The 26028-nt window shown below is 35.1% G+C and overlaps 1 protein-coding gene across 7 annotated transcripts in view; it reads left to right on the top strand.

The window, feature by feature from the left end:
* The window catches only part of TFPI (tissue factor pathway inhibitor), an 84510-nt gene that overhangs the window by 23684 nt on the left and 34798 nt on the right, over window positions 1-26028 (top strand). For 4 of the 7 annotated variants that reach the window (XM_027588236.1, XM_027588240.2, XM_027588235.2 and 1 more), the window contains one exon: window positions 23809-23928. The exons of 1 other annotated variant lie outside the window; for it this stretch is intronic. In XM_027588236.1, coding sequence (XP_027444037.1) covers window positions 23811-23928 — 118 coding nt within the window. In that variant the 5' untranslated portion in view covers window positions 23809-23810. Of the gene's footprint in view, window positions 1-15688; window positions 15697-20246; window positions 20250-23808; window positions 23929-26028 lie in introns of those variants that run through there. 2 more of the 7 variants (XM_027588241.1, XM_027588237.1) reach the window with 1 other exon arrangement.

Raw genomic sequence — 26028 nt, 5'->3', positions numbered from 1 at the left:
CTGACCATAGAATCTTGTTGGAGAACTTTAATGACATACCCATTACTATTTGGTTCCTCTTTCTATAGGTGTGCTGAATGGCACAAGTTTTTTTTTTTTAAGGGTATAGTCTGATATATTTAAGAATTTGTTTTATCTCCAATGACTAGATCAAAATCCCTCTGGGAAATGTGGCTCCTGTCCAAATGAATTATGCCCTCAGTTAGTGCTTGCTGGTCTGATTGACTGTCTGTAACTCTAGGGCTTCACTGGCATGTTGGTCATACAACTATTTTGGCTAGAAGCTTCTATTATAAACATTTTTGCAAATTAAAAGATAAAATAATCTATGTGGTGGAAAATTGTTTTTGTATTAAATTATAGTTTTCATAACATTAATTTACTCTTTTCTTCAGAATTAATTTCCTGATCTTTGTTATCTGTATTATTCAAATTCAAAAGATAATTGGACAAGATGACTAACTACTGGAAGAAAAGACCAAGTTCCAAAGGTTTTACTTATTCCCAGAATACATAGCAACTAACCAAATAGTAAATGTGCTATATTTATATAGTCTTCAGAAATGGTTGGTTTAAATTCAGTGTCACAAACTTTTAAGACAGATTTCACCTCATATCACTACCTAATTAGCAGAAAAAAAATGCAAAGTGAAAAAGTAAAGGGCAGGAAAGACAATATGAAAAGGGAAGGGAAGTACTTAGAACAGAGTTTTCAAAGTATACATTGGATAAGTTGAATGATAATATTGGTTAAAATAAATTAATTGTATTACCAATTTATTTTTGCTATGTAGACATGATCGAGGAACTGTACTATTATCTAATTCACCTATTTCAATAAAGGCTGTCTCCAGCCCCCTCCCTTTTCTGTTTTCCATCTAAAATATTTAACTTGGGAAATTAGTTTACAAAAATATTCTTAAATGCACTTTACTTTTTATAGAAATATACCAATACTATAATTCCTTCTGATTGTTTTGTGCTTTGGAGAAATCTGAATTCAAGAAATCGAGTAACTAATGAAGTCCTTGATTCTGAATATTAAATCTTAACAAAATGAAGAAAAGGTACAAATTATTCCAGAAAGTTCATTCATGCTAGACCATCTCTATTGGGTCGCTGAGATCCTCAATGACTGGTTTCTTGGTGTGATATATCATTTCCAGGAGCCCAGTCTTCCCATTACTCTTCTTTCCTTGTTTTTACTTCCTTCTCCAAGTGGCAAGTATCATATAGAACCAGAGCTTAGGATTCAACTACCAAGGGGTACCTGGGTGGCTCAGTCTGTTAAGTGGCTGCCTTCAGCTCAGGTCATGATCTCAGGATCCTGGGATTGAACCCCACATTGGGCTCTCCACTCAGTCAACAGTTAGTCTGCTTCTCCCTCTCCCTCTGTTCTCTCTCTTGCTTTCTCTCTCTCAAATAAATAGATAAAATATTTGGAGAGAAAAAAAAAAAAGATTCAACTACCAAAAGGTTGAGGGTGACCTAGTATTTTCCACAATTTTTCTTTCCAGAACTAATAACAAAAAGCACTGGACCCATGTCAAATCTGCTCTATTCATCTCTCTTCAGGCCTTCCTTTGGGATTCTGTGTTCTCTCTCGGTTGGAATGAACACATTTTAAATTTATTTTAAAAACAAAAGAGTAAAAGGACACCATGGTCCATAGCAGAAGTCTCAGTGATGCAATATTTCTATCCCAGTTGTTCTGTCTGGTGGGCCAGTTTCCTGAGGTGACATGGACTTATTGCAAGGAATTCGCAAATCAAAATGTAATGGTAGCATACTCTCTAGACTGAATAAATATTTTATGTTGTTGATTAGGCTATTTCAACATCAGAAATGTGAAAGTATCAATCAATATGGCACTAATAAAATGCAGTGTTTTTATTACCAAGCATAATGTGCCACGGATACACTTCAACTCGTATCACACCCTCAGCACCACCACCACTCTGCTGTCAGTCTGTTTATCTCTCTTGTTCATGATTCTTATCAATGTCTAACCTATCCCTGAAACCCAAAATAACCCATCTCTAAGCATCACCTCATTCCTCATTCCACAAGGCTTAGAAATGGAGTAAATCTTGGTAATAGGTTGAGTCTTCAGAATAATAGTGTTTGTTGTAAAATTTTGATATTTTTAAAGTTCGTTTAGGAAAATTGAAAGTATCTTAGAAAATGAATCAAAATAATTATATCAAAATATAAGCCTACTCTTGCTTTGGAGAAATCTGAATTTGTGCCAACTATTTTCAAATATACATGAAAACAAAATGAATAAATTTCTGATTCATGCTATATGAATGAACCCTGAAAACATAATGCTAAGTGAAATAAGCCAGACACAGAAGAACATACAGTGTATAATTCCATGTGTGTATCTGGAATAGACAAGTTCGCAGAGCCAGAGAGTATATATTAGAGGTTACCAGCATCTAGAAGAAGGAATGAATGGTGAGTTATTGCTTAATGCATACAGAATTTCTGTTTGGGGTGATGAGAAATTTCAGAAATAGGTAGTGGTGATGATTGTACAGCATTGTGAATGGAATTAATGCCACAGAGTTGTACACTTAAAAATGGTTAAAATAGCATATTTCATAGTGTATCTACTACAATAGAAAATAGTAAAAGAAAACTATTAATAAGAATTCAGTTTGAAGAATTCTAGATTCCTAATAATACTCCCTTTACGTTTTCTCAATTAAGAGAATAAAAGTACAAATATTATAATGTTGGATACCTGAATTTTTAAAATCAAAATAGATTCTTTCTGTTTTATTTCCTGATGAAAATAGGAACATATTTTTACCTAATATAGCTGTACTGATGGCTAATGTTTTTTAGTTGTATTGTCTTTTTCAGTTTTAGTACCAGGGTAATTTGGGCCTCACAGATTGAGTTGGCAAGTATTCCCTCCCTTTGTTAAATTTTCTGGAGTAGTTAATGTAAAATTCATATTATTTCTTCTTTAAATGTTTGGTGGAATTCACCAGTGAAACCATCTGGGACTGAAGTTTTCTTTGTAGAAAGGTTTGTAATTATAAAATTCAATTTAAAAAAAATAATTATAGGGCTATTCAGGTTATCTATTTCTTCTTGAGTGAGCTTTGGTAGTTTATGTCTTTTAAGAAATTGGTTCTTTTATCTAAGTTTTCAAATTTATAGGCATAAAGTTGTTTATAATATTTACTTATACTAGAATCTACAATGATGTGAAACCTCTATTTCTTGACATGAGTAATTTGTACCTTATCTATTCTTTTAGCAGTCTATATCAAGGTCTTTGAACTTTTAACTTGTGTGTTTGTATATAAAATGAGCTTTTAGGTAACAGATAGCTTGATGTTTTATTCAATCAGGCAATATTTGCCTTTATTATTATTATTTTTTAAGATTTTCTTTATTTGAGAGAGTGTGCATGTGCTCCAGCAGGGGAAGGGGGAGAGGGAGAGAGAAAGAGAAAGAGAGAGAGGCGGACTTCCCTAAGTGTAGAGTCCAAGACAAGGCTTGATTCCATGACCCTGAGATCACAACCCCAGCCGAAATCAAGAGTGGGATGCTTAACTGACTGAGCCACCCAGGCACCCCAGACAATATTTGCCTTTAAAGTAAAACATTTACATTTGATGTGATAATTGATATGTTTGAATTTAAGTCTCTCATTAAGCTATTGTTCTATTGGTCCTATCTATTTTTGTTTTCTTTTTTACTTATTTGGGGTCTTCTTTTCAATTTAGTACTATGTATGATAATATTTTATCCCCGTTGGTTTATTTGCTATCATTCTTTTTACTTTAGTGGTTGTTTGGGGGCTTAGAATATACAGCTTTGATATATCCCAGTCTACTTTCGAGAGATATTGAGCCATTTCTCTTACAGTATAAGAAATTTCAAAGAGTATACTTCTACTTTTCCTTCCCTGGCCTTTGTGCTATTGTTGTCATACATTTTGTTTCCATATATGTTATTAGTAACACACTACAATGTCATTATTCTGGTTTCAGTGAGTTATCATTTTAAAATAAACTTTTAAATTAAATACATTTAGATTTACAGAAAATTTATGAAGCTAGAAAGACTAGCCATATGCTCCAAACTCCTTTTACTAACATATTAGTATGATATATTTATCAAAATTGGTGAGGTAATTATCCTTTAAACAAATTTAAATGTTAAAAAAATCTTTTATATTTGCCCATGTAGTTACATTCTCTGGCATCTTCATTCCTTTGTATAGATCCACATTTCCATCTGATGCACATTTCCTTCTTAGGCACACTGCTCTCTTTCCATGACTCCGATTATATGTATATTAATTAGGATGTTTAAAGTTACCTCACAGCTCAGTTATTTATACCAGTTGAAGCAAACATAATCCCAAATGATAAATATTGTAGACTATATTTATATTTAGCATTATAATTTGATTTTATAATCATGTACAAGATCACATACATTATTTGAGTTTCTACATATCTTGTTTGAGTTCTGTGGTTTTAATCTCATTTAGCAAGGTTGTTCAGTCTATGAGAAAAGGAAACTGGTACACAATGAGAAATCATTATATATCCACATCCTGATGTTAATGTAGTTTATCAAAAAATTGTGAGAGAGGCAGTCTTTCCTAGAAATGGCTAGGCCCTTCTTTTGGTGCCAATAATTTTATTCCATCTGGTTCCAGACTTCCCAGGATTAACCTCTTTTTGTTTGTTTTGTATGTTTTCTCTTAGGGAAATCCTGATGAATGTATCAACTGAGGAAAGATGTTTAATCAAGGAGAATTTAGATTAGCCTCAAATCACATGGCAAGAGAGTTTTGTTTTGTTTTGTTTTCCTATTTGTGGTCAGCTTCTTTAAAGCCATTTTAGGTTTGCATTAATTAATTAAAGCCCTTTAAAAAGTTAAAGGTCCCTGAAACAATTATTTGCCATTTCATTGTTTTATCAACATTACCCTTCCCATTACCACTTACTGCATTCCATATTATCATCTCCATATTCAGGAAGGAGATACAAGTGACCATCTATCTTTGTAATAGTTACTGGATGCCTCACTTAAAAAGACATGAATGAGTGAACATCCATGGATGGTCTTCATAAATGTGTGTGAAAAAAATATCTGTGTACATGTGTATTTGTGTTTTAGAAAGAAGTCTGTAGTTTCCCTCAGGAGCCTACATATCACCATGAAGGATATATCTGAGATGTGATTAGATATCTAAAGAAAACAGTATACAGAGTTAGGATCAAAAGGAGTATCAAGTAGTAATATGTCCCGGAGAAGGCAAAATAAAGAAGTTATCTTTATAAAGTTTTTTTTAAGATTTTTATTTTTAAGCAATCTCTATAGCCAACAGGGCTCAAACTCACAACCCTGATATCAAGAGTGGCATGGACTATCACCTGAGACAGCCAGGTGCCCCTCTTTATGAAGTTTTGGTGTGAGATAAGCCATATAAAGTTATCCCATGAAAAAGAAATCTTTGCGAAAAGATCTTTTTGAGGAGCTAAAGAAGAAATTAAATCATTTTAAGATCACTTTCAGTTCTATCATTACACTTGAATAAGCACATTCAATTTTTAATATCGTCAAAGCTAAACATTAACTATATGTTTTTTATTTATTTATTTTTTAGATTTTATTTATTTATTTGTCAGAGAGAGAGAGAGAGTTAGAGAGCACAAGCAGGGGGAGCAGCACGCAGAGAGAGAAGCAGGCTCCCAGCTGAGCAAGGAGCTTGATGTAGGACTTATCCCAGGACCCTGGGATCATGACCTGAGCTGAAGGCAGATGCTTAACCACCTAAACCACCCAGGTGTCCCACTATATGCTTTTTATATATTAGATCCTTTGCATGATACAAAAAGTATGCAATGTCATACATTTTAATAATGTATAAATGAATTTAATTATTAAGATTTAAAGTAGCTTACCAAAAAATCAAAACTCTGTTCTCCATTCTTAGAAAATTACAATAAAAGGAATTAAGTAGGGCATTTACAAGAAGATATTATCTGATTCCTGATTATATGAGGATGTATTAGATTGAATTTGGATAGGAAAAAAGAAATGACAATTTGGACAAACTAACTCATCTTTATAAAAATGTAAAATAATGAGCATTCATTGTAAGGAGCCAAGAAAAAAAAAAAAACTATGTGTTGGATGCTCTGAGTAAAAAAGGAAGTGGCACCATTGCCTTTCATTCTCTGGCCCACAGTTCTCATTCTTTTATGGGTCTGACATTTTATAGTCTTGAATGGAAGTAGCTGAAGATCAACATGCTAATGATTCCTGGAAGTCCATGACTCAGCTCCCTGGGGGCTCCCTGTTCCTTTATAGCAATGATTCAGGGACGTTGAACTCAGGATGTCATCTAAACATATGGGTACAGTCACCACCAACAGCAGTTCTAATCTTTTTTTACTTTTTAATTTTTTAAAAATATTTAGTTTATTTGAGAGAGAGAGAAACATCATGAACGGTGTGGAGGGGCAGAGGGAGAAGGAGAAGCAGACTCCCCACTGAGCAGGGAGCCCTATGTGGGACTCTATCTCAGGATCCTGGGATCATGACCTGAGCAGAAAGCAGACGCTTAACAAACTGAGCCACCCACGTGCCCCTGCAGTTCCAATCTTGAACTAAGCTCATACTCTTCCAGATACTTTTCATTAGAGCACAATCATAAATTACAGGATTTTTTCACATTAGGACTTATTTCACCAGCAATTTAACCCACTGAAGAATGAGAAAATTTATCATTATTGGTTCATCATGTTTATTATACCTAAGGATAAAAACTTTAGATAATTTTTGGAACTATAACACTTTTCCATCAGAACAAAAGATACTTGCTTTCTGTCCTCTTCAAAGGCCCTTCTAGCTGGACTTAGAATGAGACAGATTAACAGGAGAAATCAAATTTAATATCATACTTATGGGGAATCCACACAGACATGGAAATTCCAAAGATGGTCAGGGCAAAATGAGGTTTATATGTCATTCTGAACTAAGAAGAAGGGGGTAGAGGTCTCAGACTTCAGAGGAAAGGAATACAATTCACAGAGCAATAAGAAGAAGAACAGATGTTTGGTAATTAGTTATTTGTCCTGTCATATAGATAGATTGCTCAAAATAAAATTTATCTCTGCTAATAACCTTTATTCTGGGAAAGACCCCCAATTTAGATTCTTCTATGTAGTTAAGGGAGGGACAAAAGTTTTTCTTGAGCTCTTAGGGTGTTGACTGCCTTCAGCTCAGAATCATGCCAAAGTGGCCCATCTTGGGGCAGTCTGCTCTGGGCCCCTACATTATAAGTGGGTTAAGATTTTGCCCTCCTTTTCTCATATAAATTGAGATCACCAGAAGCAGAAAATTGAGAAGACTCTAATATATTTGTCTAAACAGAGAAAAAATCTGGGACTGCAACAGACTTTGAAGGGAAATAAGAAAATTGACCTGACTTTGATTCTTGAAATAAGAAAAGGTCATATCAACCTGATTTCCATTAGCTGTGAATTACAGTTCTAATTTGAATGGTTGCAACTGTCTTTCTATGTCTTTCCAAAGTTCATAACCCCCCTGCCCATAGATGTCACATTTAATATGAGTTAATAGAATCATTAGATTTAATAAATAATTGGGGCACCAGGTTGGCTCAGTTGGTTAAGCGTCTGATTCTTGATTTTGGCTCAGGTCGTGATCTCAGTGTCGTGAGGTGAAGCCCCATGTCAGGCTCTGTGCTCAGTGTGGAGTCTGCTTGAGATTCTCTCTCGCTTTCCCTCTGCTCCTCCCCACTCACGCTCTCTCTGTCTCTCTAAATAAATAAATAAAATCTTAAAAAAAAGAATTAATAAATGATTTGTATAGCCAAAAGATGATAGATTTGTTAGAATTAATAAATTAGTTATATAACAAAAGATAATAGATAAACAGACATAGAGAAGCAAGGTCTGTAATGCCATTTTCCTATCTTACTCTAAAATGGGTACCTAGAAAAACAAATACAAACAGTAGGAAAAATAGAAGCAACCATAGATTTTTCTATATTGTTCTCTTCTTTAATATGGATACTACTACTAATAGAGAAAGCCACAGTTAATATATTTAGTTCTTTTCTGTCTCCTCACACCTAAGGTTATGGTATTCGTTTGTGTTTTTTCCATTTACTTTTTTTGGAGCTATTAGCATTAGTAGTTGAACAGAATTGAATTCTCAGAAACCTCGATTTTGGTTTAGATATAGAACATTAACTTTATGTGCTTTTTCCCTTTAAAGAAAGGAAATGAAAGCAGTATGTCATGACAAGCTTTGCTTTTAACTAAACTGAGTTAGTATGGGAATCAGTGTCACTGTGATGAGGAAAGATGAACTCAAAGAAATGAATGCCACCTTCTTTTGAAAAAAATGTCTTACAAATTTAACTGTAAAACCTAGAGAAATGGGCGCCTGGGTGGCTCAGTTGGTTAAGCGACTGCCTTTGGCTCAGGTCATGATCCTGGAGTCCCGGGATCGAGTCCTGCATCGGGCTCCCTGCTCAGCAGGGAGTCTGCTTCTCCATCTGACCCTCCTCCCTCTCATGCTCTCTATCTCTCTCACTCTCTCTCTCTCAAATAAATAAATAAAATCTTTAAAAAAAAACCTAGAGAAATTATTCCATGAATATTTTTCTAAAAGACTTTTGGTGATTATGGGTAAATATATCATGAAGAATCTTTGGTAGTTGGCATTATTTCCTTTATTATGTGTTTCTACCTGGTTTCCCTTTGACTGCTGTAGTTTTAGTATTAAGAGATCTCTATCACATTCTCTTCAGACTTTAAGGTTTTTAGAAATATTTTTACATATTTACATTTTCCCTATTCATAACTTTTAATTATCTCTTTATTCTCCCCCTTTCCTCCCATCACTTCTCAATTTTCCTTCTCTACTTCCTGAGTCTCTCTTCTCTCTTAACTAGTAATAAGAAGTAATATTTCCTATTATTGTTTAGAGGGACATTGTTTTTCCTTTTTAAAAATATACACACAAAATTAAAAAAAATTTTAAAGATTTTATTTATTTGCTGGGGGGAGAGAGAGAGCACAAGCAGGGGGAGCGGCAGGCAGAAGGAGAGGGAGAAGCAGGCTCCCTGCTGAGCAGGGACCCCCCCCCCAATGTGGGGCTTGATCCCAGGACCCTGGGATTAAGACCTGAGCTGAAGGCAGACACTTAACCAACTGAGCCACCCAGGTGCCCCTAAAATTTTTTTTAATTATTTTAACTGATGAGTTTCTTCTTGACTTATTTTACTTACAGGACTTAGGCCCCAAACAGAGAATAAAAATCCCCTAGTTAAAATTTGATGAATGTTATTTTCTAGAGATTGTAAATAATCTGAAAAACACGTTAGGGGAAAAAAAGAGGAAGATATTTGCAAGAATAGTGGGTCTTTCTTGTGAGAATAGAAAGTGAAGTTGCCTTTTCCTTGAATGGTCACAATTCCTATGTTTGAATTGAAGTTCTGCCAATTTGCAAATACAAGACTTTGGGAAAAAATCTGTCTCTGGGATTCAGTGTTATTAAAAAATGCTTATCCTTATGGTTTCTTTTATCTCTAACTGTATATAGTTGTATCTCCATGCTCTCCACTTCGGTTTTTGTTTATTTTTTTTAGATAAATCGTTTACACATGTATGCTATTTGTTTGTAACGTGAAGATATTCACTCTTTCTCCCTGGTGTCACCATTTCCTTTCTATGGGATTATCTTTACTTTTATTTCTTACATTATAAATGACAAGAAGTTAGGCCTACATGGTGAACAGCTTTTAATGTGTTATTCCTAGAAGAAACTTTATAAAATCATATCTGACAACTGTTCCTCCGTGTAAAAGAAAGAGAGTAGCAAAGCTTTTTATCAATGAGACTGTCACAATCTAAAATACAGATAAGTGTTATGATTTGACCTATTAACTAACATTAGGGAATTTCACATTACACAATTCTCCGGAAATATGACTTCCTGTAATAAGAGCCACATTCCTAGAAGATTGGCCAATCTTTAGGTAAACATAAGTGGAGTCAATAGCCTGCAATTTTTCAGGAGGTTTTTTGATGTTGTTTTGATTTTGTTTTATTTTTGAACCACTCTGTTTCTAATATGAATTTACTTACCAAATCAGAATGTTTTGCTTCATTGTTTCCCATAATTTATCTTTACTCTGCATATACTTCTAACACATAATCTAAAAATTTGACTCTTTTAGGGGTTCCTGGCTGGCTCAGTCAGTAGACTGAGGAGACCACGCAACTCTTAATCTCAGGGTGGTGAGTTTGAGTCCCACGTTGGGTGGAGAGATTATTTTAAAAAATAAAAAAATAAAAGACACTAAAACTGTTTTTAAAAAAACTTTAAAAATTTGACTCTTTTATAGCAAAACATCAGGCATTATTTTAATGTCAAAACAGTTTTAATGATAAGAAAAGGGAATTCTGACCTGGGCTTTGTAGTAGTGATATTATTTTCTCATCTCCTAAGCATCCTTCAATCAAAAGCAATTGAAACAAATCGATTAATAAACAGTTTGTGAAACTGGTGAAATAGTAAAAACAAGAAAAATAACTGCCGGTTAGGTTACATTTGGCTGGTGGTAGGACAAAACCACAGCACCACTAGCTTAAATAATGAGGCTACTTATCTCATTATATTGTCTTATTACTATAAAGCACAGAGGTAATATGCTTCAAGACTTGTTGGCAAATCTAGGTTCTTCTGTCATTTTATTTCCATCATTTATAGCAGGTAGTTTTTTCTTAAGATTTTATTTATTTATTTGAGAGAGAGAGAGAGAGAGAGAGAGCACAAGCCAGGGGGCAGGGCAGAGGGAGAGGGAGAAGCAGCCTCCCCGCTGAGCAGGAAGCTTGAAGTGGGGCTCAATCACAGGACTCTGGGATCATGACCTGAGCCGAAGGCAGACACCTAACCAACAGAGCCACCCAGACAATCCTAGCAGGTAGTTTTTATTAAGGGAATTCTCAATATTACAAGACGGTTGCTTCAGCCATAGGCATCACATAAAGACAAGTGAACAGGGACATCATGTGGCCTTTCCCATGTGGCTCCATTTAGAGCAAGGATCTTTGGAAAAGTACCCCATCCCCAGCCCTGGAAAATAGCATACTTTCTTTCTCATATTATTGGCCAGAGATTTATCATACAGAAATAATTAAACCAATCACTGTGAGGGAAATGGAATCACCGATTAATGTGGATTAATGAAGAGTTCATTATTTATACATTTTTTACTGGGGCAGACATAGGCTATCTTTCCCTGAGAACTGGATTTATGAACATATTCAGGTCACTAGTATCAACCAAAAGTGGTAAAGAATGGTTGTTCAGTATGCAAACAAACAAGATAACTGAAACAACAGTTTGAAAAGTTCAAAAATATGGGGTGCGTGGGTGGCTCATTCAGTTGAGCATTCCACTCTTGATTTCAACTCAGGTCATGATCTCTGGGTCGTGAGATCAAGCCCCACGTTGAGTCAGGCACCTTGCTCTGCTGGGAGTCTGCTTCTCTCCCTCTCCAACAGACCCTCCCCCTGCTCATGCCCATGCTCTGTTTCTATTTCTCTAAAATAAATAAATAAATCTTTAAAAAAAAGTTCAAAAATAGATCCATAATCTCACTGGCCTAATGTATCTTCCCTTATTAAAACATATTTTTCTGAATGAACAATTTTTACTTAGTTAACCTTAAAATAGACATATATTTTTGTATTCAGCTTTTAAAATTCACATTATCATGATTATTCCCCACTTTATCTTCTACTCATTATCATTACCAATTTAACTTTGTGTAATACTATATCTGGTAGATGGATGTGCTGCCATATCTAATAATTGTCATGATGTTGCATATCTACATTAAAAATGTAACATCTTTGTGCTAAAATAAGCATGAGTTTGCATTTAGCCATTTTCATATATTTAAATTTCCAAGTGTGTGATATTGCTTGCTTAACATATCATCTACATTTTTGAACAAAGCATGTACACATGCAGGAAAAATTATTTGATGATTAAATAATAAACCACTTATATATTTCCTCTTGCCAACACTCCTCAAAGTCTTGCCCTTTTTGTCTTTTATGTCTGTCCAATTGATAAAATCCAACTCTGAATCCTTCAAAAGCTTAATTTTTATATCTGGAGAGAAGGAGCACTGATTTTCGAAGGCACAAATTATTATGAATTTATAATTTTGGATTCCAGAAGCCCATAAATCTTTTAATAAGAAATTTTCAACATCTCCTTTTATTTCATCTAGAGAAAATATCAAACCCTCACATTTTTAAAAGTCCACTGCTTCTTGACATTTTGAACAATCTCAGCCTCTTATTCATCTAGAATATTGAGTCACAGCAAGAAGATCTACTTTCTACTTGCTCTTCAACAACTCTCTCACAAAACACACACATGTACATGCACATACCTGAAAATGTATCATATCCCTCTATCCGCCCCCTCAGAAAAAAGAAAACCTCTTATTTTAATGGAATATACTCTTTTCTTCATGCCAAAGTTAGACCCTCTTCACCTGTTGCCCAGGATCCTCTATTCATTTTATTTTTATTTTTTTCAAAAATTTATTTATTTATTTTAGAAAGAGAGAGAATGTGTGGGAGTGGGGGGAGGGAGAGGGAGAGAGAGAATCCCTAGCCGACTCCCCACTGAGCATGGAGCCTGATGTAGGACTCAATACTAGGACTCTGAGATCATGACTTGAGGTGAAATCAAGAGTTGGGCGCATAACCAACTGAGCCACCCCGGTGTCTCTCTATTCATTTTATTTTTGTTTTAGCTTTTGTCTCCCTCTCTCTAATGGCAGAAACATAAAACTATACCATCCACAAAAGTTTCCCTTAAAATGCTCTCTCTTATTTTTCAGGATGCACTTATAAAATGATATCCTAACTTGCTGTTTTCACAGCCTCTGTTCCAGTTCCTTCAATAGTTTACCTGCTGCTGCCCACACCACCGTACTAAATCTTGTAATTTTGCAAGGGTGCTGACAATGTCATTGTCACTAAACCCCACGCATGTTTTTTTAGCTCTTGCCTTCCTTTGAACCTTTTGTGCTTTAGATGTTGTCAACTTGCAACAATTTCTTCAAGTGTCCACTTCCCTTAACGTTCATGCCACTATAGCTTGCCAGGTTTCCTCTTGCTTCCCTGGCTATTTCTTGGTCATCTTCTCAGATCTTTTTTCCTCATCCTCATCCTTTGGACTTTAGTTCTAGGTGTTCCTTTCCAATCTTCACACTCACCTCATAGAGTCACAGATTACATAAATTAAAGTTTATAAAAACACTTAGAAGAAGAATGCCTGCTCCATAGCAAATGCTATACAAGTACTTGTTAAATCAATTTCATCCACTCCACAGAAGTAATTATCATTTATACTTTGATTCTCACATTTCTATCTCTAGCAGAGATATCTGCCCTGAGCTCCGCATCTACATATTGGGTTTCTTATTTCATGGCTCCAATGAATGTCTTACAAATACTTCAAACTCAAACTGCCTCACATGGAATTTATCACCTTCCTAAAGCAACACGCTCCTTTTCTTAGGCTCCTCAACTCATTGCCTGGAACCATCCATTGACCCCTTTGTTAAATCAGGAACTGTAGCTGTCCTTGATTCTTCTCTCTTCCTCACCGTCCATGTAATTTTAATCATCAAATTATCTTGAATTTACTTTTTATTTTCCTCACAAATCAGGCCACTTCTCCCCACCTCCACTTCCAATAATAATATATATCATACACACCTCTCTCTCTCTCTTTCTCTCTCTCTCTTTTTAAAGATTGTATTTATTTATTTGAGAGAGAGAGAGGAGGGGCAGAGGGACAGAGGGAGAAGGCCAAGTGGATTCCTTGCTGAGCAGTAGATCCTGACATGGGGCTTGAACCCAGGACCCTGAGTTCATGACCTGAGCCAAAACCAAGAGTCAGAAGCTCAACTGACTTCACCATCCACATGCTCCTTCAAATTTGGTCTTTGGTCAAGATTTTTTTTATGTTTATAGATATGGCTTCTATTTCCTCTAAAGTTTGGGGAAAAAAGAAAATATGATACTTTATAGATTTTCAGGCACCTTTTTTAGATGTTCCTTTGTGTAGACTTGTTCTATTCATTCAGTCTTTGACTGCTGGGTGAACTTCTGTGTCCTCTTCTCAAGTGTAAGGGATAGATTTCCCCCTAACCCAGGTTTTTTAAGGCTTTGACCTATGTCCTTCAAGAATGTGCCTGGGTCAAAAGCTAAGGCTTGGGTCAAAAACCAACTTCCCATAATGCCCTTCAAGAATGTGCTTGGGTCAAAAGCTAAGACTTGGGTCAAAAACAAACTTACCATATATATGGATAGAATGATGTAGAAATATTTATATAGTAATAAATATAATCACTAATGAAGTATAGGGTTTAAACCAGGAATAGAAAACATTTATGCAACTCACTAAATCAAAAATTATAATAATGACCACAGTAAAAACTTATTTTGGTTAATGAATTGTGCTTATAAGATTAGCAAATGAGAGAAACTGATTTTTATCCTGTAGTTCCTTTGGTGATATTGCCTACTTATAGTCTCTGATTCACAATAAAGATAATATTTCAAAGACAAATACAGACAGATATAAGTAATTAATATATTGAATTATATTTTCCTGAATTGGATTTAGTGTCTATCCCATAAGTCTTGCTTATTTTAAGGAAGCTTTGGGAAGGTCCAGGATCAAGTCCTGCCTCTGTCACTTACTAGCCATCTAGGCATATGATGTTGGAAAATAAATCATGTATCTCTAACATAAATCCAGTGTATCTGTCCCATTGGCTGTACAGCATTATTGTCAAGATACAGAAACCTAATAGATAAGAAACCACTTCAAAAAAATGATAAAACATTACAAAAAATAATGTTTTATAATGATATATCTTTGTACTTCTAATATCATTTCTTAAAATAAATGTGGTATATATTCCATATAGTTAGAACCTCATGACATTTTATCTTTATTTTAATCTTATTTCATAGGTAAATAATCCTAATGCCAACATATTGCTTATAATGATGACTCAGTGTCCCAAGAATGTGAGACCTGGAGGGAAGTTAATAAAGAGTTAAAGAAGGCTCTGAACTGACTTGTTAGAATTTGGTATGTGACAAATGTGCAGTTACACAGCCTTAGACCTCTCTTGGGAAACTGCCCAAACATTTGCATTCCCACAATGTATTTAATCAAAAAATACTCTTTTCCTGAGAAAAGTCTGGCTCTCAAACTTCTCACTGAGATGATACAAGTTCAGAAACTCTGCATTCAGGAACAAGAGTTGGAAGCGTATTAAGAATAATTTTTAACAAAAATCCATTTCTGGACCCTAGTCATTATGAATATTTGGAAATTTTCCATTGAAAATACTACTTATGAAAAATGAACTTCAAAACATAAAGAGAAAAGAGAAAATTATTAGAATCTCTATAGGGTTTTTATCTTTCCTCTTTCTCACCATAAGTTTTATCCTATTTTTATCTTTCTTCATTCATTATCCTTAGTGTTAGTGTGCAACAAACTCACCCAAAATGAGAAACAGCCAAGGAAGCACATAGGTTAAAGATAAAAACAGTCTTCAAGATTTTAGTGGGCAGAAGGGTAGCTCCCCCAGGGATAAGCCAAATTGAGTGGATGGCAGTAATAAACACCAGGAGGATAACATTAGGCACTGCTGAGCAGAAAATTGGAATTATTCTTCAAGCTATTTTTTTTCTATTTTCTGGTTGTCACGTTTTGTCTCTCCTGTCTTTCACTGGTACACCACAAAAAAGCAGCCAAAATTAAATTTCTTTCTTTTAGACATGGCAAAGTATGCATTGATCTCAGGAATTAATAGTAAAACTTCAAAAAAGAAGTTCAACAATATGTGAAAAAGAAAATTTGAACTAGGAAGTTTAATTTCCTAAGCATTATGCTGATGATATATAAGTAAACATGATATGTAATTTTTCCAGATTAATTTAAAGATGATAAAATAAGGGGCATCTGGGTGGCTCAGTTGGTTAAGCGTCTGCCTTTGGCTCAGGTCATGATCCTGGGGTCCTGGGATCGAGCCCCGCATTGGGCTGCCCACTCTGGGGGCAGTCTGCTTTTCCCTCTGCCTCTCCCTTTGTGTGCTCTCTCTCTCTCTCAAATAAATAAATCTTTAAAAAAATGACAAAATAACAGGAGTTTTTAATGATAGATCAGTGACTGTCCACATGTTGTTTTATGCCTTTCCCAAAATGAGGTACTAGAAATCTAATGCTGTAATTCCAGCCTACTATTCATCTCTTCCATTCTTTGTGAGCTTTTTGCTCTTTGAATCTTGCTATAAGTTCCCATCCTCGTCAATATCCATTGCCATTGCCTTTGAGTTCTCTTTCAGTCACCAAAGCCAAATTGCCAACATATTTCTAGCTCCAATTGACTGTGATCCTTAGAAGAATATTCGCTTTACCTTAAGATCTATACTGCTCACCTTATAACTTGTAGCTCAGCAATTCTTGGCTTCCATACCTAACCAAATTAGAACAAAAATGTCTCTCAGTTTGTCCCTAAACTCTTCCCAAATCAGTGCTATATTTTCAGTTATTTTTTAGACCTTCAAAGAGTCTGAGATAATATTCTCAAGAAAGGATAAACTCCATGCATACTGAGCTGCCATTTTTACAGTGTACCCAACACGTTGTCAAGAATTACAGATATAAATTGTAATAGCTACAATTTACTGAACTAGTCACCATTCTAATTCCTTTATAATCTAATCTAATCTAATTCCTTTTAATCCTCATACCCAATGAGATAGGTTCTGGTAAAATACAAGGAAGGGGGTGGCAGCGGAGGGCAGAAGGAACAAGGAAGGAAGGAAGGAAAAACAGAAGAGAAAGAGAAAAGAAGGTGGAAGGGAAGAAGGAAAGATATTACTTGGGAATACAGCATGGGACATTACTTAGATTGGGGGCGCCTGGGTGGCTCAGTGGTTAAGCATCTGCCTTCGGCTCAGGTCATGATCCCAGGGTTCTGGGATCGAGCCCCACATCGGGGTCCCTGCTTGGTGGGAAGCCTGCTTCTCCCTCTCCCACTCCCCCTGCTTGTGTTCCTGCTCTCACTATCTCTCTCTCTCTGTCAAATAGATAAATTAAAAAAAAAAAGAAATATGGATGGATGAGCACTCCATCACATTTCCTTCTAATCTCTTTATTTTTTGGTGGGACTGGCAGAAATAAATAAAACTACATGGATATATCCAAAGATCCATACCGTAACCTAATTTTAGCTCACAAAATATATCTTATTTAATTCATTTATTCACCAAGTATTACTTAGTCATTATTTCGGGTACTAAACATAGAACTGTGAATGTAATATAAAGTGTCTACGCTAAGAATGGAAAATGCTTTAGTGATGGAGAGAGTGAACATGTACAAAAATAAATATGTAAATGGTGCTAAGTGCTATTCAGAAAACAAAGCAAAACATTACTAGTAGGAATGTGAAATGGTACAGCTGCTTTGAAAAACAATCTGGCAGTTTCTTAAAAGATTAAGCAGAATTATTATATGATACAATAATTTCGCTCTTAGTTATATACCCAAGAGAAATGAAAACATATGTCTGCACAAAAACTTGTATACAAATGTTCATAACATTATTCATAATACCCAAAAAGTGGGAAAAACACAAATGCTCATTAACTAATAAATGGATAAATTATGGCATCTCTATACAATAGGATATTTTCAGCAATAAAAAGAAATGACGTACTGATATATGCTGTAGCATGGATGAACCTTGAAAACACTATGGTAATGAAAGAAACTAGACACAAAAGGCCATTTAGTGGATTATTTCATTTATATAAACTGTCGAGAATTAGGTGATATATAGAGACAGAAATTAGATTAATGGTTACCTAGGGATGTGGAATGGGGAGATTGGGAAGCAAGGAGGTGATGACTAAAGGGTGGGGAGTTTCCTTATAGGATAATGAAAATATTCTAAAAGTGACTGGGGCAATGTTTGTACAACTTGTAGATATACTAATAGCTACTGAACTATTGAATTACTTTTAAGAATCAAATTTACTAGAAATAAAAACTTGCGCTCATCAAGACACTTATATGAAAAAGAAGAGATAAACCATAAACCAAGATAAAGTATTTATTATGTATATATTTGGCAAGGAATTTATACCCATAATAGATAAAGAACTTCTACAATTCAGTAATGAAAAGGCAAAGAACCTTAAAAAAGAAAAGCCAGGTTATTGGTATAGAACATGATGAGGAACAGGTGGTGGTTACTTTTTAAATATGGTGCTCCAAGAAAATCTTTTGGAGGAGAGGCTTTCTGGACAGGGTCCTAACTAAAAGAAGGAGTCTGCTATTCCATTATCTTGTAGAAGAGTATTCCCATGACAAGAAATAGTAGTTTCAAAGTACCACACCTAGAATGAGTATGGTTTGTTCAAGAATTAGCAGTTTCATTGAAGCCAAGGGATTAGTAGGCAGTGTCCATAAAGCCAAATGATTACAGGAAAGACGATAGGAAATAAAGTTGAAGGGGGAGCTGGAAATGATTTATTGGCATCCTTTCCCTTGGTGAAATGACCCTGCCTCACAATGATGATAATGATATAGCAAAACATTTCCCAGCTCTTGTCTTACATCTTTAACTCTTTATACAGGTCCACTTAGAAAACATAACCTCAAATACAATCTGTCCAGACTGAATTCCTCCCTAATATGCACACCAATCAATACTTATATTAATTTACCTATTTGTATGACTAACACAATAATTCACTCAGGATATACTTGAATTCTCTGTTCTTTATATCCTGTATTTACTCAGTTACTCAATTTTATCAATACTTAACTCAAAAAGTCTATCAAACCTGCCCTTTTCTCTGTAGTTCCACTGATAGTTTCCTGCTCATAATTTCAATCTGATCCTCTGCAACACTGTAGCTGCCAATTCCACTTAAATTTTGCCCTCTCTACATCTTGCCATACATGCTGGATTTTATTAAAGCACAGATCACATCGTGCTTTTTAATATTTCTCTAGTTCAGAATATCTACTGACTTTTCCTTAAATGTAACATTATTTGTCAAGGTATTTTCCAAAAATATTTTATGGGAAAATAGCCCCTTGTCATATAAGTTTGGAAATGCATTTACTCTCTTCTCCCATAGAAGATACAATTGCACATTACCATAATAAGGCTCCTATAAACATCCTACAGTTGAGAAACTCATATAAGGTTTTTAATTCAGACATAAATATATATTAGCCTATGGACACTTTTTTTTTTTAATGTAGCAGCTAATAACATCTTGCTGAACTTATATTCTGAGAACACATCTTGACCTAAGGATAAAATTAACACTGCAGCTTAGCATTAGAGTGAATGGAAAATGTAAGTTAAACAACATAACTGTAAATTATTCTGTGGAGTACATAAAATGTGTTAATTAAAATTCATAAATTTTTAGAACTGGAATGGAACTTAACAACAATGTAGTCAAAGTCATGTGTTTTATAAATTGGTCTAAAAATATAGGGGCGCCTGGGTGGCTCAGTTGGTTAAGTGTGTTTGGCTCAGGTCATGATCTCAGGGTCCTGGGATCAAGCCCCGCATCGCATCAGGCTCCCTGGGAGCCTGCTTCTCCTTCCCCTCTGCTGCCCCCCCTGCTTGTGCTCTCTCACTCTCTGTCAAATAAATAAATAAATAAAATCTTTAAAAAAATAAAAATATAAATTTCCAAAAGTTACTTAACAGGTTGCTGGCAGAGCTAAGTTTAGGATTTTTAGTTTGTTGTCCCAAAATATAAATTCTATTTTTATCCAAGTTAAATAACTTAACATATGTTTATTTTCCACTACTATGTGCCTGGCATATGCAAATATACCCTGACAATTTATCTAGGTATTTAACATTGCATTTTTATTTAACTCAGTTGGTTACATATAAATTCTTAAGGGTCAAGGCTTCCTCTAGATTTCTTAATCTCTCTTACTGTCTAACATATTATTACACACAACTAGTCACTGGCACATTTATATAATATATTCTTGCTTAAATAAATTCTGATATTGAATTGGAAATTAAAAGGGATTAGCAAGAGTGAGGGCCCTCTTCCTTGTTCATAGCTCGCACTTTCTCGCTGAGTCCTCACACGGTGGAACGGATGAGGGATCTTTGTGGGGTCTCTTTTATAAGAACATGAATCTTATACTCTAAGACCTAATCATCTCTGAAAGACCCTACCTCCTAATACCATCACTTTTGGGAGTTAGGATTCTATATAAGAATTTGGGGAACACAAATAATTCAGATAGCATAATCCCAACAATGGTGAAGGTTCAAGTCATCAACATTTTATATTGTCAGTTTTTATTAAATTTTGTTATACTATCTCACAATGGTGTTAATTTTAATTTTTATGATGACTAATTATATTGACTATCTCTTAAATATGCTTATTTGCCATTTGCCTATAATCTTCCGAGAAGTGCCCGGTCAATCTTTAACCTATTTTAGTTGGATATTTATTTGTAATTCCTCATACATTTTCAATGTGTAATCTTCAGATACATGAGTTTCAAACACTTTCTCACAACTTGCCTTTTCAGTGTCTTAATGGTGCTTATCTTGATGAGCAGGAGTTGATTTTAATGAAATCAAATTAACAGTATTTTACTTTATAATTGGTGCTGTCTGTATCCTGATTCAGAAACTTTGCCAACCTCATCATGAACATATTCTCCTAATGTTTCTTTTACAAGATTTAATGTTTTATCTTTCACATTCAGATCTTTGAATTTCTTTGAATCAATTTTTCTATATGATACCAGGTAGGGTAGTAGATATTTTTAATGTAGTCAGCTATTCAAGAAATAGAGTGCAGAAAAGCAGAGTGAGTTAACCAATGCGTAGCTTCAGTTTGGGTTTGTTGTCTTGTTTGCCATTTTGCAGTGTAACTCAGTGATGCATTTGGAAATTTTAAAAAGGAAACTAATTACAATGATCTGTAATTAAGTCAGTTCACTCTAATTGATCTTTGCAGATTACAGTTTTATCAGTATCATAAGAAGTTGTACTGTTTTCTCAGTGATGTGCCAAAATCAATCTTTCACTCTGGGAGGTTATTCTAACTTGAATTCAAGCTCTGGATCAGCCATTAATTAGCTCTGGCTTGCTACAGTGCATACTCTTCATTTTATCTGCCCGACACCCTTCCTTTTTCCGGAAGCAATAATCCACTCCTCCTGGGAGCCACACTTGTCCACTCCATCCTAAGACCATATACTTATGTAGAAATTTGCAATGTTACCACATTATCCCATTCCCCAACCTTAAGAAAGTCCATTTCAGCTCCTCCAGATCTATGCTAGTCTCCTAACAGATTTTCACCTCAAATGTATTGGTCCAAAAGTGAAGGGGGCATTTCCTACAAATTGAAACCATCAGTGCTATTCTCAAGCTATTTGACACTAGTCCATAAAGAGAAGCAGTCATACTGTTTTGATGGAAGGATCTTTTAAGATTTAAAACCCTGGAAATATCAGTGCTACGCATCCTCCTACATAGGGAAAGCTGGGCTGCACTGAAGGAGATTAACGCTTGTTGAGGAGTGCAATAGCTACGAGAGACTTCTAACGGCATTCAGCTCCCCGACGCTCAGATCCAACCACAAACCTCCCTTTCTAATCCTAGCTTGTTCCATCTTCTCTAGAATGAATAAGCAAACTGTCTGAGCTGGCTTCTGATCCTTGCAACCAAGGAAAGTCTAAACTACTAAAATTAGGCAACACTATAGGCCAATTGTTTTAAAGAAAGTAACTTGGTGGGTTTACAGCCCAAATTCTTATCAAGGTCTTTAGGCACCCAACTTCAGTCTGTTTCCTAAATGATGGGATAGAAAAATAAGCTATATTTTGCACTCAAAATATAACAGGGCCATATATCTCAAAGAAACTAATGGAAATAGAAGAGTCCTTGAAAAATACATTTTCTTTTTTTTTAAGATTTTATTTATTTATTTGACAGACAGAGACACAGTGAGAGAGGGAACACAAGCAGGGGGAATGGGAGAGGAAGCAGGCTTCCCGTGGAGCAGGGTACCTGATGCGGGGCTCTATCCCAGGACCCTGGGATCATGACCTGAGCCGAAGGCAGACACTTAATGACTGAGCCACCCAGGCGCCCCGAAAAATACATTTTCTTTTTTTAAAGATTTCATTTATTTATTTGAAAGAGAGAGAGAGCAGGAGCAGAGAGAGGGACAGAGGGAGAGGAAGAAGCAGACTCCCCGCTGAGCAGGGAGCCCGACGCTCAGCTCGATCCCAGGACATCAGGGCCCAAGCCAAAGGCAGACACTTAACCGACTGAGCCACCCAGGCACCCCAAAAACTACATTTTCAAAAATAAGATAAAGACTAGAAGTTTAGCTGATCGACTCTTCAAAACTATATACATATATATGCATTCATATATATACATATATACTTGTAGATTCAAATAGTTTATGATATGACACAGAGGCATATAACATGGCTACTGACAGAAAAATCAAATACATGTTAACATTTACAAAGTGTTGTGAAAAAATAGGTTGTACATTTCACTAGTGATTTTAATGAAGCTTAAAGCAAAATGGCATTACTTTATTATTTATTATAAAACTACATATACCTTAATGGTGTATATGGCAGCTATGATTCATTATAGGAGTAAACAGAGAATTCTCTAAATTATTTTAGATGGAATATCTCTTCTTGCATTTGTGAATCCTTATTGATAAGATTTCTCTTTCCTTCCTGACTTATAACATCAGTGGCTGAACATGTGCATATGTTCCTTCTTTTTCTCTTCCTATGCTATATGAACACCCACCCTTGAATCCAAAGTAGAAAGAGCCTTAAAAAAAATTCAATGTGGTTTTTCCATTATTTTTTACTGTGGATCTCTAAATCATTTTGAAAAAGGAAGTCTCACTCTCCTGCTGAAATCTGTTTCCTTTAGAGTGTAAATATGTCGGTTTATCACTTAAAGTCACTTTTCTGTGAAACTCTTTTGAATCAGATACCTGCCTAAATTGAGGGTGGAAGACTGGGGTAAAGGACTTGCTAGAATGCTAAAGACTTCTTTTTTCAGCAGTTCTGTCTGCTATCTCATAGAAAATCTGGTTAAGAAATTGGTTATACAAACAAACATATTTTACAGGAAACAAAGACAAAAATTTGGAAAATGTCTTTCTTTTTGAAGAGAAGGACTCAAGCCATGGGAAAGAGAAATCAGGAACTGAAAGTTGCATTAATGAAATAATAGAAAAATGCCAGGAATATTAAAATATAATTCTGACTGAGAAAGAAGAATAGCTGTGGGAAAGATGTGGCAAATAGAATTGTATATGAAAATGGATCTTAATACATACTTAGGCATGATGATCAATTGTTGCCATTTTAATTTGTATTTTCAAGGTTGAAACATGAGCTGCATACTTGAATATTATTAGACATATGCACTGAACATATGTGTGTCTACAATATTAAATGCTACATGCACATGTTTTAAATAGGACTCGTGGAATTTGCAGACAGTACAGATTGTCATAGAAATTTACATTTGGAGGTGTGCATAAGATTCCTGCTAGTCTATAGATAATTTGACATTAACTCTTGATTAAATGTATCTGGGTTTGTATTTCAGAGATGGTTTATACAATGAAGAAAGAACAGATTTTTTGGGTGTCTGTGTATCTTCTGCTTAATTGTGCCTCTGCCCTTCTTAGTGCTGTCCTTGAAGTGGAAGAATATACAGATATTACAGGTAAAATATTAGAAGCATTCATATTTTTTGGCTAAAGATCTCAATTTTAATCCCAAAATGTAATGTATTTTTCTCCATTGCATGGGAAAATTAGCTTTTACAGAAGCGACTTACATGTCTTACATGTAATTTGTCCCCCCCCAAAAAAAATTTAGACCAAAAAAAAGTCACTTTAGAAAGGAAGACTTCTTTTTTTTCCAGGCTATAAGGTTAAACAATGAGGTATCTCTGGACAATTGCAAGGAACAAAGTGTTGTAGAAACAGCCATGAACATTGATGCCATCCTTTGGCTGGGAAAAGTATGAGAAGGGAAAGGAAACTATAGTATTCTCTCCTTTTTTGCCTTATTCTCAAGAACTTCCCGTATGAGTCCAGTGTGAGAATCTTGTAAAACAGGACATTAGGAGATCTGGCTTAATACAGGTTAGTTCTAATCTCATAAAGCTCCATATCTCAAAATAAAATATTAACAATCAGCAACAGAACAAGGAGAAGATTGTACAGTGATTGTCACTATGTATTTCTTTCTTAAAAGTAATATTTTGTGGAAAATTAGTAAATTATTGATAGAAATCTCAAGTCATTGGTAATAGTGAGACAGTATGAACAAAGTGATAGCTTCTATTGGTATGTATGTTGATAGTGTACCAAAGACTTCCATAAATACATTCTTATTTCATATATCTAAGCACCCTTGAAAGGGATTTTGTTCAATGTACTTCCCTTCGATAAAGATTGAATAAATATATCTTACGTGCTTGAAATTGGTAGGTACTAGGGAAGTAGTGATGACTCAGACCAAGTTCTGAAGAATCTCACAGTTTCACAGGTGAGACTATTAAATTGTCGCTGGAAAAACTATTGTTATAAAAACTTCCTAAAGATGAAACACTAATAAAGTAAATACTATAACGTGCGAATGAGAATTTGGGCATTATGAAATAAGCTCTAATTCTTCATTTGTCTCATTTATCAAAAGAGATGGTTTCTAATATTCTGGAAGCTGAGAAGAGAAGAAATGTAGAGAGTAAAGTCCCCACAGAGAAAAAACAGGCAACCCATCTTGGAAAGTGGGAGGAGAAAGGATCCCCAATATTCACCTAATCTGATGTCCCTCATTTAGGCTGAGAAAATGCATGTCAGGTAATTAGAAGTTTCCTGACATTGTTGCTGCTGATACAGTCAGCCAAGAAACCAGAGTTAACCCATTAATAATTAAGCTGGAGTTTAAAATCTCTCGATAAATTCAGAACAAACAAAGCCGGCTAAGAAAACATTTTTATCTGAAAGCTAGACTTGAAGATCACCTAACTGACTGGCTGCACAGTCTTAGCCAGTTTTGGGGTTTTTTGGTTTTGTTTTGTTTTCAATCTTAAAATAGCATGATCCCACATCAGAATCAATTCAGTTTTGAAGATACCATTTATCACACTGTGCCAAGGTCATGCCATCTTTTTATAGAAGTATACCATTTCATCGAATGGTGTACTATCATCTTAGAGAAAAACATACACGATTTTATCATTTTTCTCACAAGGCAATAGTAGGCTTTTTCTTAATCAGTCTAACCAGCAGGGAGAATGAAATATAATAAAATTTTTGATAATAAAAAACAGTAGTGATAAGCTCTTTTTAAAAATCCCTTTAGAATGATAGAGAAGATTAGCAGGGAGCATTTAGAGAAAGGCATGTGTCTTTCGTAAGATTTAGAATCAGGCAGATCTAAGTTTGCGTGTGGGGTTTGCCACACAGTAGCTTTGCAAAATTAGATGAGTTATGTAAACCCTCTGATTCCCAGTTTCTTAATCGATATGTAAGTGATGCAAATAACTACGTTCATGTGGTTGTTATATAAACTGCATAAAAGCACCTGGCACATTTTCCAGCACGGAGAAGGCAAAGAGTGTATGGCTATGTTCTTCCCTGCCAGAGAAATCAAATCTTTTCATGAGAGAATCAAACAGCATGTAGCTCTTAAATAGTAAGTTTAAAGTTCTTGGTTCCCAAACAAGTTCCAGGAGAATGAGGACTCTAACAGTCGGGGACATGACATGTCCCCATATATTATCATGAGCCTACTATCCAGTGTCCCAGGACAG

The sequence above is a fragment of the Zalophus californianus genome, chromosome 3 (assembly GCF_009762305.2).
Source record: "Zalophus californianus isolate mZalCal1 chromosome 3, mZalCal1.pri.v2, whole genome shotgun sequence".
In the NCBI taxonomy this organism is placed as follows: domain Eukaryota; kingdom Metazoa; phylum Chordata; class Mammalia; order Carnivora; family Otariidae; genus Zalophus; species Zalophus californianus.
Note: the sequence above shows the minus strand (reverse complement) of the source record. Positions and strands in the feature narration are given on the sequence as shown.